The 15,534-nt window shown below is 42.3% G+C and overlaps 1 protein-coding gene across 2 annotated transcripts in view; it reads right to left on the reverse strand.

Annotated features, from left to right (window-relative positions):
- Nucleotides 1–15,534, reverse strand: part of LOC140204948 (protein phosphatase 1 regulatory subunit 12C-like) — an 83,076-nt gene that overhangs the window by 12,845 nt on the left and 54,697 nt on the right. For both annotated transcript variants that reach the window (XM_072271942.1, XM_072271941.1), the window contains 5 exons: nt 15,043–15,186; nt 13,931–14,045; nt 10,693–10,826; nt 4,366–4,412; nt 169–280 (listed from right to left, as the gene is read on the reverse strand). In XM_072271942.1, coding sequence (XP_072128043.1) covers nt 169–280; nt 4,366–4,412; nt 10,693–10,826; nt 13,931–14,045; nt 15,043–15,186 — 552 coding nt within the window. The remainder of the gene's footprint in view (nt 1–168; nt 281–4,365; nt 4,413–10,692; nt 10,827–13,930; nt 14,046–15,042; nt 15,187–15,534) is intronic.

Below are 15,534 nucleotides of genomic sequence, written 5' to 3' on the forward strand. Positions count from 1 at the left end.
GAAAGTAGTTTATGGTAACATATATTGTACATACTTTGATTAAAGTTACCTGTTCAGATTGTGATTGCGCTAATCATCTTTGGCAACTGTACAATCAATGTTCACCCAGACTGAAATGCTCAATATAACACATTCACACAATGATCCAAACCCTTCGCCCATTATTACCTTCCTGAAGTCACCATTACTGTCTGTCACTACGCCTGCACTGCGATGAGTGGAAGTTCCAATTCTGTCCCGAGTCCAATCACTTATTTGGTCGGCCGGACTTGAACTAGATCTGTCACCAACCAAGAGGAGATTACTTTAGTTTTCATCGGTCGCCACCAGAAATAAGCTCTAACCTACTATTTATAGCAGGATCAAACATATATCTAAGACTTAGAACATCAGAAAAAAACAGATAAACACAGAATTGAACCAAAATTCAAGTCCCGTTGTTCTAGGCTAGAACTTCAGCCATGAATGGGAATGGGAAAGGATCTGCAAGTTGATTTCAGTGCAACTCAGCTGTTGTGGAATGTTCTCTCTGTCACAGAAAAGCTGCTGAAGTTGATTTTGGAGCAGTTACCATTCCATGACAGAATGGAAATGCAATATGACTGCCCAGCTAACTTAGACCACACTTTGTAATTTTTTGTCAGATTACTGTTAGGTTGTTTTCCAAATGAAGTACAATTTTGAAGGCATCAGGTGCTTTCAAACACATATCTAAATGGTTGTAAATCATGCATGAACAGTGACTTATTCTTGGTAGTTTGGTTAGTTATAGGAGGTCACTATAGATGTCCTCACATAGCTATATGTTAGATTTCCAGCAAAAAGACAATGAGAAGTTAGACCTTTGTTGGATTTTCCCTTGTCAGATGCTGACTAAAGATTAGCTTTACGTGTCACATGTACATGAAACATACAGTGGAATGTGTCATTTGAGGAAGCATGCTTACAAATTACCAACCCTAATCCATAAGTCTTTGGAATGTGGGAGGAAAGCCATGTGGTCAAGGGGAGAATAAATACAAATTCCTTACAACAGCAGCAGAAACTGAACCCTGATTTTACAGCTGGCACTGTAAAGCATCACACTATCTGCTATGTTATTGCGCCACCCAGATTTTCTCAACTGTGGCAAAACCAGCATAGTCATAGGAACAATAGGTTACTTAGCCCTTCAAACTTAGTCCTCACTCAAGTGTACCTGTATCTCACCGTCCTATCCTTCAATCCACATGACCACCAGAACTTCAGAGTCTAGGAAGCCCTAGTCGTCCTGGTATTCACAACAATTTGAAGACAGTAGAACATACAAGAGGACAGCATAGGAACAAACCATTCGGCCAACAATGTTGCACCGAACCAGCAAAAAGCCAAATCAAAAACATCCAAACATTAATCTCTCCTACCTACACCATGTGCATATCCCACCATCTTCCTTACATCTATGTGCCCATCCAAAAGTCTTTTTAAAGTCTCTATAAAGTATTTGTCTCTACCACCATATCAGGCAGCACATTCCGGGCATCCATTACTTTCTGAGTAACACATTTATTTAAAATATTTCTGATTTCTGTCTCATAATTTGGCCAGACAATGTTAGAATGGCAATGTAAGATTTAGCCCATTTCAGAGTCTTGTAGGTAAGAAATGAGGGCTTGCAGGTAAAGACATTTGACATTGTGGTACCTGGCTTCTCTTTTTGTTTTAAGGTTTAATCATGAAGCACAGGACCCCGCTGGATGAGTTTCTGCAGATACCTTATGAACAGGAACCGTTCAATCAAAGCCATGTTATTATTGTGTAACACACACAAAATGCTGGAGGAACTCAACAGGTCAGGCAGCATCTATGGAGGGAAATAAAAAGTCGGCGTTTCGGGCTGAGACTCTTCATCAGGATTCGGAAGGAAGATGGAAGAACCCAGAATAAGAAGGTGGGTGGGTGAGGAAGGAATACAAGTTGGCAGGCGATGTGAGACCAGGTGAGGGGGAAGGTGAAGGGTGAGGGATGAAGTAAGAAGCTGGGAGGTGACAGGTAAAAATGGAAAGCACTGACGGTGGAGGAATCTGATAGGAGAGGAAAGTGGACCATGGGAAGCAGAAGGAGCGTTAGAGTGAGGCAATGGACAGGTGGGGGGGGGGGAAGAATGGGGAATGGTAAAAGAGAGAAGGGGGAGGGGGGAGAAATTGCCAGAAGTTAGAGAAATCAATGTTTATGCCTTCAGGTTAGAGGCTAGCCAGATGAGGTGTTGCTCCTCCAACCTGAGAGTGGCCTCAACCTGGCAGTACTTTGTGTGTGTTGCTCAAGATTTACAGCATCTGCAGAATCTCCATGTGCTTATGTCATTATTGCAAATTGGATCGAACAAATTAAAGAAACAGAAAAGAGTGGAGATAATGGAATGATAATGCATATGGACAACCTGTGGTTCTTCAGAACCACTTACTCCCTTTCATCGCTGCCTTGAAAGATTCCCCTCTGGCATGTATCCAATTCTCTGTCAGAAACTCTAACTCATATCTCTCCAAGGTGCAGTAACATGAGACTCTCGTCAATCGTATAATCATAGAGCACTACAGCACAGTAACAGGCCATTTAGTCTGTGACAACCTGTTTTTCTTCCTAGCCCATCGATCTGCACCTGGATATTAGCCCTCCGTATCCCTCCCATTCACATACCTATCCAAACTTGTCTTAAAAACAATACAATTAAACCTGCATCCACCACTTCAGCTGGCAGCTCATCCCACTCTTGCACCACCCTCTGAGTGAAGATGTTCAAGCAATGCCCATTTCAGCGATTCTTTTTTGCCCCTTCCATCACATGTAAAGGACATCACTTGTAGAGGATAGTATCCAGAAATACTCCCCATGCTCCAGTTGGGCTCATATGCATGACTCACAATGTAAATTCCCTGGGATGAATTCTGACCAACATGTGCGAAGAATTCAGCTCTATAAATTCGAGCTTTATTTTATCCCAATCTCCAGCATTATTTAGATTTTGTTAATCCTAGTACAGCACGGGACTGTATAGGTAGCATCGTGATTAGTGTGATGCTGTTACAGCTCGGGTCATCGGAGTTCGGAGTTCAGTTGGGCTAGGGTTAAATAGATGGGTTTCTGGGCGGTGTGGCTCGTTGGATGGAAGGGACTATTCGGCACCGTATCTCTAAAAGAAATGGAATACAGTGTTGGGAAATGTATGGTTATGCACTTTGGGAGAAGGAATAAAAGCATATTTTCTAAATGGGGAGAAAATTCAAAAATCCAGGGACTTGGAAGTCCTCATAGTTAATTTGCAGGTTGAGTCGGTGGTGAGGAAGGCAGATGCAATGTTAGCATTCATTTTGAGAGTACTAGAATATAAAAGCAAGGATGAAATGCTACAGCTTCATAAGGTACTGGTGAGGCCTCACTTGGGGAGTACTGTGAACAGTACCTCTCCAATGTGCTGACATTGGAGAGGGCTCAGAGGAGGTTTACAAGAATGATTCCACGAATGAAAGGCTTATCGTATGAGGAGCTATTTATGATAGCCTTTACTTGCTGGAATTTAGAAGAATACTGGGGTGGGGGGGGGGGCGGGGGGGAGGAGATCTCATTGAAACCCATTGACTGTTAAAAGGCCTGGATAGAATGGATGTGGAGAGGATGTTTTCGAAAGTGGATGAGTCTAGGGCAAGAGAGCACAGCCCCAGAATAAAGGGATGTCCATTTAGAATGGAGATGAGGAGGGATTTCTTTAGCCAGAGGGTGGCAAATCTGTAGAATTCATTGCCACAGGTGGCTGTGGAGGCCAGGTCATTGGGTGTACTTAGGGCAAAGGTTCATAGGTTCTTGATTGGTGATAGTGTGAAAGGTTACGGGGAGAAGGCATGAGAATGGGATTGAGGGAGAAATGGATCAACCATAATGAAATCAATCAAATGGCCTAATTCTGCTCCTATGTGTTATGGTCTTATGGTCAAAATAAATAAAGAGCATAAAGCTGTTTAAACCACACCTTTACCATTGCCATGAAATCTGAACAAACTGTAAACTTAGATCAGCGAGGAAAACATACAGGATCTGATCTGTACAGGTTCAACCTTTGCAGCAAGCTGGGGAAATTACTATCAAAAAATAGTTAGGGCAACTACAGAGAGTTCCAAAGAGGAGGCACAATGGAGGACAGGACAAACAGTTGTTTGTTGCTACAGGACCAGGGGGTAAACAGACATGACTGAAGCTGGAAACCAGGGGAACTGATCACCTTTAAGCATTTAATTGGGACAGATTGTTTAATTTGTTGTGCAGCACAGATAAAATCTATTAGGCTGTGCGAATCATTTAAATCTGTTCTGTCAATGAGTTAAATAGTCTTGCCTGTCTGCTGAAGTATCCACACTGTTCATCTGCTCTGTGCTGTCTTCCTGAAACACAGCAACACAGAAAACATCGTATTAAATAGACAAACCCAACAGTCTGCTCTCTTGTGTTTCTACACAATGAGTGACGATAATATTGTGCTCTCTTAGCACAGGGAAACCCTTCTTTGCTCATTTTAAATAATATATTGTTTAATAGAGCAAAGGCCTTACAAGCAACACTCTCAGAAAGCAGTAGACATGTATAACAACAGGAAATTAACTTTCAATAGTCTGGGGATTGGGTTCAAGCGCCATGAGGTAATGTTCCAGCAATGTAAAACCATAGTTAGACCACACTTGGAATACTGTGTTCTGTTTTGATCACCTCATTATAGGAAGGATGTGGAAGCTTTAGAGAGGGTGCTGAGAAGATTTACCAGCATGCTGCCTGGATTAGAAAGCACGTCTATGAGCAAGCTAAAGCTTTTCTCTTTGGAGAGAAGGAGGATGAGAGGTAACTTGACAGAGATGTACAAGATGTTAAGAGGTATAGATCGAGTGGATAGCCACAGACTTTTTCCCAGAGTGGAAATGGCTAATAAAAGAGGTGATTGGAGGAAAGCATGGGGTTAGGGAAAGTTGAGTTAGGCTCTGTTCACAGAAATTGTGTGTGCATGGAATGCCCAGCCAGGGGCGGTGGTAGAGACAGATATATTAGAGACATTCAAAAAAACTCTTAGATAGGCACATGAATGAAAGAAAAGTAGAGGGCTATGTAGGAGGGAAGCTTAGATTGATCGTAGAGCAGGTTAAAAGGTTGGCACAACATTGAGGTCTGAAGGGTCTATACTGTTCTTTAAGAAAATGATAATCTGATTGATGGGCCCAAATCTTACCACATTTGTTAAGTAAGGATGCAATTGGTGAGGCAACAATCAAGATTAGTCAGAAGAGATTCTGCAGATGCTGGAAATCCAGCGCAACACACACAAAATGGCATCTTCCCCCTTCCTTTCCAGTCCTAATAAGGGTCTTGACCCAAAATATCAACTGTTTATTCATTGTAATAGATGCTGCCTGACCTGCTGAGTCCTCCAGTATTTTGTGTGTGTATTAATCAGGTTCAATTTACATCACATCAAGTCGTAAATGAATGGAAGATAAAGGCTAAAGGAATAAGCAGTCTTAACAGCAAATGATACAAGTTCTCTCATTCACCCATTATTCTTATAGAAAACATATGAAAGCTATCCAGAAGGAGGTAACAATATAGTACAGCTATGATGTACCAAAGTACTTGCTGCTAGGAAATTATCTTGACAAGCAGGGATTTGCCAAACCCTGCCATTCAATCCAAACAACTAAAGTAGTGTTAAGTCCCAATGAAGGGTTTCGGTCTGAAACTTTGACCGCTTATTCTCCTCCAATTATGCCTAACTAGTCAAGTTCCTCCAGCATTCTGTGTGTGTTGCTCTGAATTTCAGCATCTGCAGTCTCTTGTGTTTAAGTAGTGACAACACAAGTGAACTGAATTTGTCCCTCAGGAAAAAAATATTAATGTAAATTATATTACATTAAAAAAAAGGATAAACCTTCTTTCACCAAAGTAAACAGACTACTACTCAGTCAGGCAAATGTTCTCTGCTCAGTGTACAAAAGCAATACTAAGAGTCTTGTACATAAAACCAAACCTTCTCAGTTCTAACTTCAGCCCCAACCATACAAGGCAGCCCTCCCATCTACTCTATGAGAACAAGTCAGGGCAAGTGGTGTCATTGTCGAGGAACAAAATATTCAGGCAGATATCATGGCTTCCAATGATTTGGACATGTTGGATCATGAAATTTCAGGAATCTGGCCCAGGAGGGGCCTGATCACTTTTGTTCTTTTTTTCTGCGAGAAGAGGAATTTGGGGGTCGATGTGCCTGATCCATTTTGTGTGTTTTTTGTGTGGGAGGAGGGATTTGGGGGTTGATATGCCTGTTCCGTTTCTGTTTGTTGTTTTTTTAATGGGGAGGAGGGATTTGGGGGTTGATATGCCTGTTCCGTTTCTGTTTGTTGTTTTTTTAATGGGGAGGAGGGATTTGGGGGTTGATATGCCTGTTCCGTTTCTGTTTGTTGTTTTTTTTAATGGGGAGGAGGGATTTGGGGGTCGATATGCCTGTTCCGTTTCTGTTTGTTGTTTTTTTAATGGGGAGGAGGGATTTGGGGGTTGATATGCCTGTTCCGTTTCTGTTTGTTGTTTTTTTAATGGGGAGGAGGGATTTGGGGGTTGATATGCCTGTTCCGTTTCTGTTTGTTGTTTTTTTAATGGGGAGGAGGGATTTGGGGGTTGATATGCCTGTTCCGTTTCTGTTTGTTGTTTTTTTAATGGGGAGGAGGGATTTGGGGGTTGATATGCCTGTTCCGTTTCTGTTTGTTGTTTTTTTTAATGGGGAGGAGGGATTTGGGGGTCGATATGCCTGTTCCGTTTCTGTTTGTTGTTTTTTTAATGGGGAGGAGGGATTTGGGGGTTGATATGCCTGTTCCGTTTCTGTTTGTTGTTTTTTTAATGGGGAGGAGGGATTTGGGGGTTGATATGCCTGTTCCGTTTCTGTTTGTTGTTTTTTTAATGGGGAGGAGGGATTTGGGGGTTGATGATCGGCGGCTTTTCTTTTCTTTCTTGGTTTCATGGCTACCCAGAGAATTGAAGAATTTCAGAGTTGTGTACATTGAATAAAATGAAACTGTGAACCTTTGAAAGTAGCTGTGCCTTGAACTGACACCAAAGTTTTGTGAAAAATCTAGTGACATTCATGCACTGAGAATGACAGAAACAAACACTCCTTAAACTAAAGGCATGGACAGGAACCATTACAACAGAAACTTGCTCTAGTAACCAGACAGGTTTTGTGGGCAGAATTAAATGACAATCTTTTTTTTGGTGGTGAAGTGATTCTTTAAATTAATGCCAACAGGTGACACAATAGGTGACCAAGACTAATCTTGCAATTGAGAGATTCTGCAGATGGTGGAAACCCAGAGTAACACATACAAAATCCTGGAAGAACTCAGCAAGTCAGGCAGCATCTATGGAGGGGAATAAATAGACATATTTTCGAATTGAGCGAAGAAGTCAGAATAAGATGGGTGGAGAGGAAGGAGTACAAGCTAGAAGGTGATAGGTGAAGCCAGGTGAGGGGAGAATGAAGTGAGAAGGTGGGAAGTGAGAGCATTTGTTCCTTCCCATAGATGCTGCCCAACCCACTGAGGTCCTCCAGCATTTTGTATGTGTTACTCTTGCAATTAGGTAAAAGGTAGTAGCAAGAGACAGTAAAATATCTGTAGGACGGGCCATTTCCATGCATTTCAATACCACAACTTACCACTGTCTCTGCAACTAGACAAGAAGTCACGGGCCAACATAAAATAGATCTATGTTTGCAGGAACTGGAGACGATTGCAATCACCAAAGAACTGCTGCTGAGCAAGGTGCTAAAACAAAGGACACTGGTGCAAATAAGAGCTGATGTTGTAGGAGGTGGGTATAAGATTGCCTAGCTGGTAGGGAGGTTTATTATATACATACACACATACATAACAAGTACTCCCCCCCCCCCCACTTAAAGCAGGAGACTGAAGGGTGATCTTATATATTTGTATAATATCATGAGGGGCATAGATTTTATACAAGATTAGCTTGATTTGTCACATATACATTGAAACATACAGTGAAATGTGTCATTTGCATCAACAATCAACACAGTCCAAGGATGTGCTGGGAGCAGTCTGCAAATGTCGCCACACTTTTGCCACCAGCACAGCATGCCGACAACTTCCTAATCCTAACCCGCAAATCTTTGGAATGCGGGAGGAAACCCATGCAGTCACAGGGTGAATGTACAAATGCCTTACAGACAGTGGCGGGAATTGAACCCCAATCTCTAGTTGGCACAACTAGCCAATATGCTAATGTCCTGTGTGTACTTCCAGGGTTGGGGAATCTAGAACGAGGGGAAAGATTTGATAGAAACTTGAACAGAAACCCTTTTTAAAACAATACACAGAGGGTGGTATGGAATGATCTGCCTGAGGAAGTGGTTGACGCACATATAATTAACATTTAAAAGACAGTTGGGCAGGTAAGGTCCAAGGATATTTGCCATGGGCAGCCAAATAGGACAAGCTAAGATGGGCATCTTAGTTGGCATGGAGCAGAGGGCTGAAGGCTAGTGCCTGTGCTGTGTGACGAAGATTCTACAAAAGGGTCTTTCCCTAGTTGGCCAATATCTTTACCAGTTTATAGAATTGATGGGATGATAGCACTTCAACTGTGCATGATTGCTGTTACTGTTGACACCGAGTCAAAAAGCAATCTGGGAAGATGCAAGCAGGAGGTAGATGAGTTGGTGGACAGATAACTGGCAACAGGAGACCAATGTGGGCAATGCAAAACTTTCCATTGTGGTACGGTACAAAAAAAAACACAAATGCTAGACTGTGATGTGCTAGCAAATGATTTGCTACAGACCAGCATCCAAGTGCAGAACATAATTAGGAAAGATAACAGGGTGTCACTGGTTATTGCTGGAGGAAATGAACAGACTAGTAGGGCATTAATGCTTTGGTTACAGAATCACTCGGTGAGATCACACCTGGAGTACCACCGCTGGTCTCTTTTGTCAAGGAAGAATGGTAATGCATTGGAGATACTTCAGAGAAGGTTTACTTACATAATACCCTAGTTTGTATAGACTACGCTTGTTTCCTGCTGGAACTTAGATGAATGAGGAGACTTGTGGAAGAGTGGGCATGCGTTTAAGGTGAGAGGGGATAAGTTCATCAGAAACACGCAAGATTTTCTTTTAAAATGCAGAGAGTGGTGGGTGCCTGCAGTGCAATGCCTGGGTTGGTGGTGAAGGCAGATCTGATAGAGGTGTTCATAGTTAAGCACATGAATGTGAGGAAAAAGGAAGGATATGGACACCATGTTTGGTTGGGCATTTGATTACTAATTTAATTGGCTCGATGGAACACTGTGGGCCAAAAGTCCTGTTCCCATGCTGTACTCCGCTATCTTTTAATCTGAAATTAAGTGTGACCGCTTAAAAAGAGTCGCCCATTTAAAACCGGAGCAAGTCAGAGTCAGAAGCAGAAGCAGGGCCTTCAGCCCATCCAGTCTGTGCCAAACTGCTTTGAGTCTTTGGATCTTTCTTCCTGAAAGGATAGTGGAAATGGACTGAATACTTCTAAGGCACAGATGTGAAATACTTAATAGGCAGGGGGAAGAAAGGTTATCATGGGCAAACACTAATGCAGATCAGTCACTATCAATGGAGGAGCAGGACTGAGGGTTGATTGGTCTCCTCTTGTTCCCAATCATGCATGTTGACATGTGGATTTCCTGCCGTGCAAGGTACATGGGAACACCATGGGTATCAAATTGCAATAACATGGAGCTGATGTGCAACCATTGTTACTAAGGAGACAAATGCATTAAACAATTGATACACTCCTGTTTAACGGCTGCCTTTGCTATTAAATCCCATTAGGCAACACAGAGAGCCAGCATATTAACATGGAAGATGTGCTGGAACTTCCCCATGTACATATGATCTAACTGCTGACTTGTATGGATCAAACAGCCACAGACTGCCAGGGTCCATCAAGTGCAAGGACATTAATCCAACCAAGCTTTCAGCTTCAAAGTGGGGAGAGAACAGTGAAGTTAGGATTTACCATCAGAGACAGGTTGAATGAATATACAACATACAGGCAAGATAAACAAGTGCTGAACTTCTACATTTTTAAAGGATCAAGGATCACTTTTATTTGCCATATACATCTATGTGTTTTAGGGATTTGCTGTCATGTGTTGGTCAGGGTGCGATATGAAATAAATAATATTCAAAAATTATTAAGAATAAACAATTATATAAAAAAGAAAGTTGGAGGTTAAAGGATGGATGTGGGATAAAATCAGCATGTATTTACAAAGTAAACAAAATTATAAAAAGTTGGTTTAAAGTATGCAGTGACAGGGAGTAATAGAAAGAAGCGTGGGGGCAACTAGAATGGTTGAACAGATTAATTGCTTAGAAACAGTTTGTATAAACCTACTAGCCCTGGGAACAACAACCTCTTCTGGTTTCTTCCACTGCACAGAGGGTTATAATTTATGTACCCACAACAATTCAGAATCAAGAATTACAGGTAAGTAGAAAGCAAATATTTTGGAAGTAGCTTCCAACCACTGTACACAGCAAACTTGGTCTCCCAAGCCAGTGTTGCCCAGCTAAGCATGCTCCGTAATTCAGCGCGCTCTCTGATTAGCCCTTTAGAGTTACTCCTCCCTGGTACTCACCTCTTCTGTGGAATCTGTTTTGCCAGTGAACCGGCGTTCTTTCCTGGCTTTCCGCCGATCTCGCACAGATATCCGATTCCGACTGTTATTGTCGCCATCCCCTCCTTCCCTTTTGCTGCTTTCCGACTCCTCGCCTGGAAGAGAAAGAAACTGTCTACGTGGTGTAACCCCTCTCAAAATAAATAAAAGCTTCAAGAGAAACTAGTTATTTGCAAAATTGTTATAGTGTTGCTCCTAAATGGTGTATGAGGAACCAAAGAAATCAGTGAAAGTAAATATCAGTCATAAAGCCATTTTGGAAACAGGCCATTTGGCCCACCAGATCCATGGAGACCTCTGGGTTGATTGGTCTCCTCTTGTATTGATCAGCACTCGGTCAATAGCCTTCTATGCCAAGGCGATTGAAATGCTCGCCTTGGCCCTACTTAAAACACTGTCAGCGCCTCATCACTCCCTCATGCAGCGCACCCCAGGTATGGGCCACTCTCAGGATGAAAATAGTTCCCTCTAAATTTCTTACCCCTTAGCTTAATTTTATGCCCTCCAGTCTCATCTTCCTCCAATGTGGGGAGAAATTCTGTGCCGTCTACCTGATCTATAGTCCTCAATTTTACATGTCTTATGTTCCTGACTACCTCCTTGGCTCCATTTTGGGAAATGAACCCAGTCTCTCCTCTCTCTCCTCAGAAATGGAATCTGCTTCCCAAACAATATCCCAGCAAATCTCCTCCACACCCTCTCTGGTGTTGTTATATGCTTCCTATTGCTTGGTGACCAGAACTACACACAGTTGAAATATGTGCAAAATTTGAATGCTGGAGCATAACCTCCCTCCCTATTTAAAAGAGAGAAATAACTTCTATCTACTTGCAGTAAGTCGACATCTACACAATGGGAAACAATGAGAAGAATTTATAAAAGTTATTGCCTTGTTAAGTGTTTTGCTACTGTGCAAATGTCATCTGCTGCGAGTAGATACACCCGTAAGCTATCTTTGCCAGACCTCCTTTAGATTAAGATCTTCATTGTTATGTGCTGTATTGTATGACATAAGCAATCATGGTCCCACACCATGATCATCCATGGCAGAATTTTCTACAGAAGTGGCTTGCCATTGCCTCCTTCTGAGCAGTGTCTTTACAAGATGGGTGACTTCAGTCATTATCAATACTGTTCAGAGATTGCCTGGCGTCAGAAGTCACATAACCAGGACTTATGATATTCACCAGCTGCTCACACGACCAACCACCATCTGCTCTCATGGTTTCATGTGACTCTGATCGGGGGTGGGGGATGGAATAAGACAGTGCTACACCTTGCCCAAGGGTGATCTGTAGGCTAGCGGAGGGAAGGAGTGGCATACACCTCCTTCGGTAGACATATATCCACCTTGCCACCCCGCTACATTAGGCTTCTCCAAATTCAAGTCCTTGCTGGTCCATCCTTACCCTTTTCCATAACCACTTAAAAATATATGGAATTTTTGTCACTATGTCCAAAAAGTTCCCTCACTGACACTCCCTCTACATGATCTACATTCCCCAACATTCAATAATACTCCTTCCCCCTTTCTTCTATCTACAAGCTGTGCCAAAAAAGATCTCCTCGGCACCTCAACCCCACCCCCCCCAACTGAGCCTTTCACACTAATATTTTTGAAAATGAAATCCTCCAGTATGATAACTTTGTATTGTACATCTCTGGTATCTGGCTACACACCTGTTCCTCTAACACCTGCTGGCTCATGGGAGTTTCTAATTACACTCTCAGCAACATAACAGCAAGTTCTGATCCCTACCCATCTGGTCTCAACTGAGACCCTTCAGGGATATCCTCCCTCAGTAGAAAGAGGATTAGCTTTATTTGTCACGTGTACATCGAAGCATACAGTGAAATGTGTCATTCCTATCACTGACCAACACAGTCTGAGGATGCTCTGGGGTCAGCCCACGATTGTCACCACGCTTCTGACGCCAACACAGCATGTTCACAACTTACGAACCCTAACCCATATATCTTTAGAATGTGGGAGGAAACCCACACGGTCACAGGGAGAATGTTCAAACGCCTTACAGATAACAGCAGTGAATGAATCCAGATTGCTGGTGCTGTAAAGCGTTAAGCTAACTGCTACGCTACTGTGTCACCCCCTAAATAATGTAGCAATGCAATTTTTGCCTAACAGTGCATTACCTCTTCCGCTTTTACCTTCTCCCACACTCCCGTCTCAAGTGAAATTCTATACACTAAGATAGAGTTGTCAGTCTTGTCCATTCACCAATTATGTCCCAGTGATGGCAACAACATCACGTACCCGTGTTAAAGCTCCGAGTTATTTACTTTACTAAGTGATACTCCTTGTGTTCAAATAGATGCACTTTAGCTTGAACCCCCTTGACATTCACTAACTTGTCTGCCTACTGGACACACTGACTTTTGCACCTCTCCATCAGAATGACTACCCCAAGTTAGGACTGCACGCCTTCCACTCAAGAGATATATTGGGGTGCATTTTAATACTGCGCTCTGTATCACCATTACTCTGCCAAATATCTAACTTGTTGGTTGAGTGAGGGATTTTTGGTTTGGAGCAGAGAATAAGAGATAACTCGATAGATGTGTACACGATGCTAGGAGGCAGAGATTGAGTGGGCAGCCAGGGACTATTTCCCAGGATGTAAGTGGCTAATACAAGAGGATATATTTTTAAAGTGAGTGGAGAAACGTATGGGGGAGGGGTGGAAATGTCAAAGGTAGGTTTTTAAAAAAAGTTTTTTTACACAGTGAGTGGTGCGAGAGGATACACAACCAAAGGTGGTGGCAGAGGCTGGATATTTAGCAGACTTCAAAAAGCAAGTGGATGAAAGAAAAATGGATGGCTACTCAGGAGAGAAGGGGCAAATTGATCTTGGAGTAGGTTAAAAGGTCGGCACAACTTTGTGGGCCGAAGGGCCTGTACTGTACTGTACTGTAATGTTCTGTGTTCTTTACTCATAGCACAGATGGGTTGTCTGTCACACAGTGGAAACTTTCTTCATGACAGCAATTCATTGGGAGTTACATTACATTACAAACTAAGTTCCCCAGTGACATCTTTGCAAGCTAATTACAACGGTGGTCACTCTAAAAACACATGGAAAACTAAAGCCCCTGTGGTTTGTTCCTGTGTATGGTTCATACAAGCTGGGAAGAGAACATTTCCTGTTGTAAAACAAACATTAGCCTGATTTCATTTTACCTTTATCAGAGCCCTGAGAAGCTGCAGGAACAGAATATCTGGAATACGCAGAAGTGAGTGAGGAGGCAGAGTTAACAGTGTCCGTGGCCAGGGGTCTCAGTCGACTAGCCACATCCTGTAGGGGTAGCACAGAAAACACTGGCTTGGTTTGAGAGCAGAACAAAAATAAACGCCATTCTTTAGAGATAACAGGAAGTAATCAGAACTGTCAGCACACCAGCAATTAGCGGTCCAAGAATCTATCAATATTAAACAATAGAACTTAAAAAATATTTTGATTCATTTATCAGAAATCACGGCAATGTATTTTAATTCCTATAAAACACACTGGTTGTCAGCACACTCAGATGTTGGCGTGAGCTGTTTCCAATCAGATCTCCACCTCGGCACCCACCAAACGTGCAGTGCAGGAGTGATAGTTACTCTTTAAACCCGAGTATGTTAGACCATTAGACAAGGGAGCAGAATTAATGCCATTCAGCCCATCTTGTCTGCTCTACCACTCCATCATGGCTGATTTATTCTCTCTCAACCCCATCTCCTGCCTTCTCCCCATAACTTTTGACTCCTTGACTAATAAAGAACCTATCAAACTCCACCATAAATATACCCAAATAACTTGTTCTCCACAGCCACCTGTGGCCATGAATTTTACAACTAAATTTAAAGGCTGAACAAATTCCTTATCTCTGTTCTAAAGGGACATCCTTTAATTCAGAGGCTGTGCCCTCTGGTCCTAGACTCTCCCATTATCGGAAACATCCTCTCCATGTCCACACTTGCGGAAGTTCAGTATCTGGTAGGTATCAGTGGACCAGTTCCACCAGTTGATGGCTGATTTGAATCTAAATCTCAATACCCACTTTTGTTTCATATATTTTAACACTGGTATAAGAATCTATCAATTTTCATCCACAAATTTTCAATTCCATACTCTTTCATCAAGTTTTTCCTTTGCTTGTGTAACTGTTTCCCATTGGTCTTGTTTTAAATAATGTGCCTTGGAATTGCCCTGAAGTTTTAAACTGATGCACCTTGTTTGAGACTCCCTGCGTCAGAGGCACTTGTTTCCGTCTTCCCCGCCAGCTCTGAGCCACCTCAATTTTTCATACCTTGTCATCACTGACTGAACTCCTTTCTCTCCTGCCATCGTTCTCTTTCACTTCTTCCCTCCTTTCCAGCTGCTCCTGGGGCTTCTTCTCAGTGGCAATACCGAGGGTCTTCTCTGCCTCCTTAAGATCAGTGAGAGTAACACCCTGCGAACAAAAAGATACGGAGATCTAGAACAAACGTTTCTTCCCTGAAATACATTCATCTGAAATTTGATCTATTCCAAACACAACGAGTAGGGATTCAGGGAGAAGGGCTTGTACCTTATTGGGAAATAATCTGTCAGCAATGCCTTGCACTCCCCCTACCCCCAACCCACAAGGGCAAACAGTGAAAATAAAATCAGGGTATGGTCCATTTCTTAAACTAGACCAAAATTTACTTCTGGACAGTGTACTCAAAATGTGCAAAAGCATTTGTTTCACATTTTCTTTAACTAAATCTGTTAATTTTTTTCTCCAGTTAAACATGAGGCAATATTGGGGATTAAGATG

This window comes from Mobula birostris, chromosome 11 (assembly GCF_030028105.1).
Source record: "Mobula birostris isolate sMobBir1 chromosome 11, sMobBir1.hap1, whole genome shotgun sequence".
NCBI classification, from domain to species: domain Eukaryota; kingdom Metazoa; phylum Chordata; class Chondrichthyes; order Myliobatiformes; family Myliobatidae; genus Mobula; species Mobula birostris.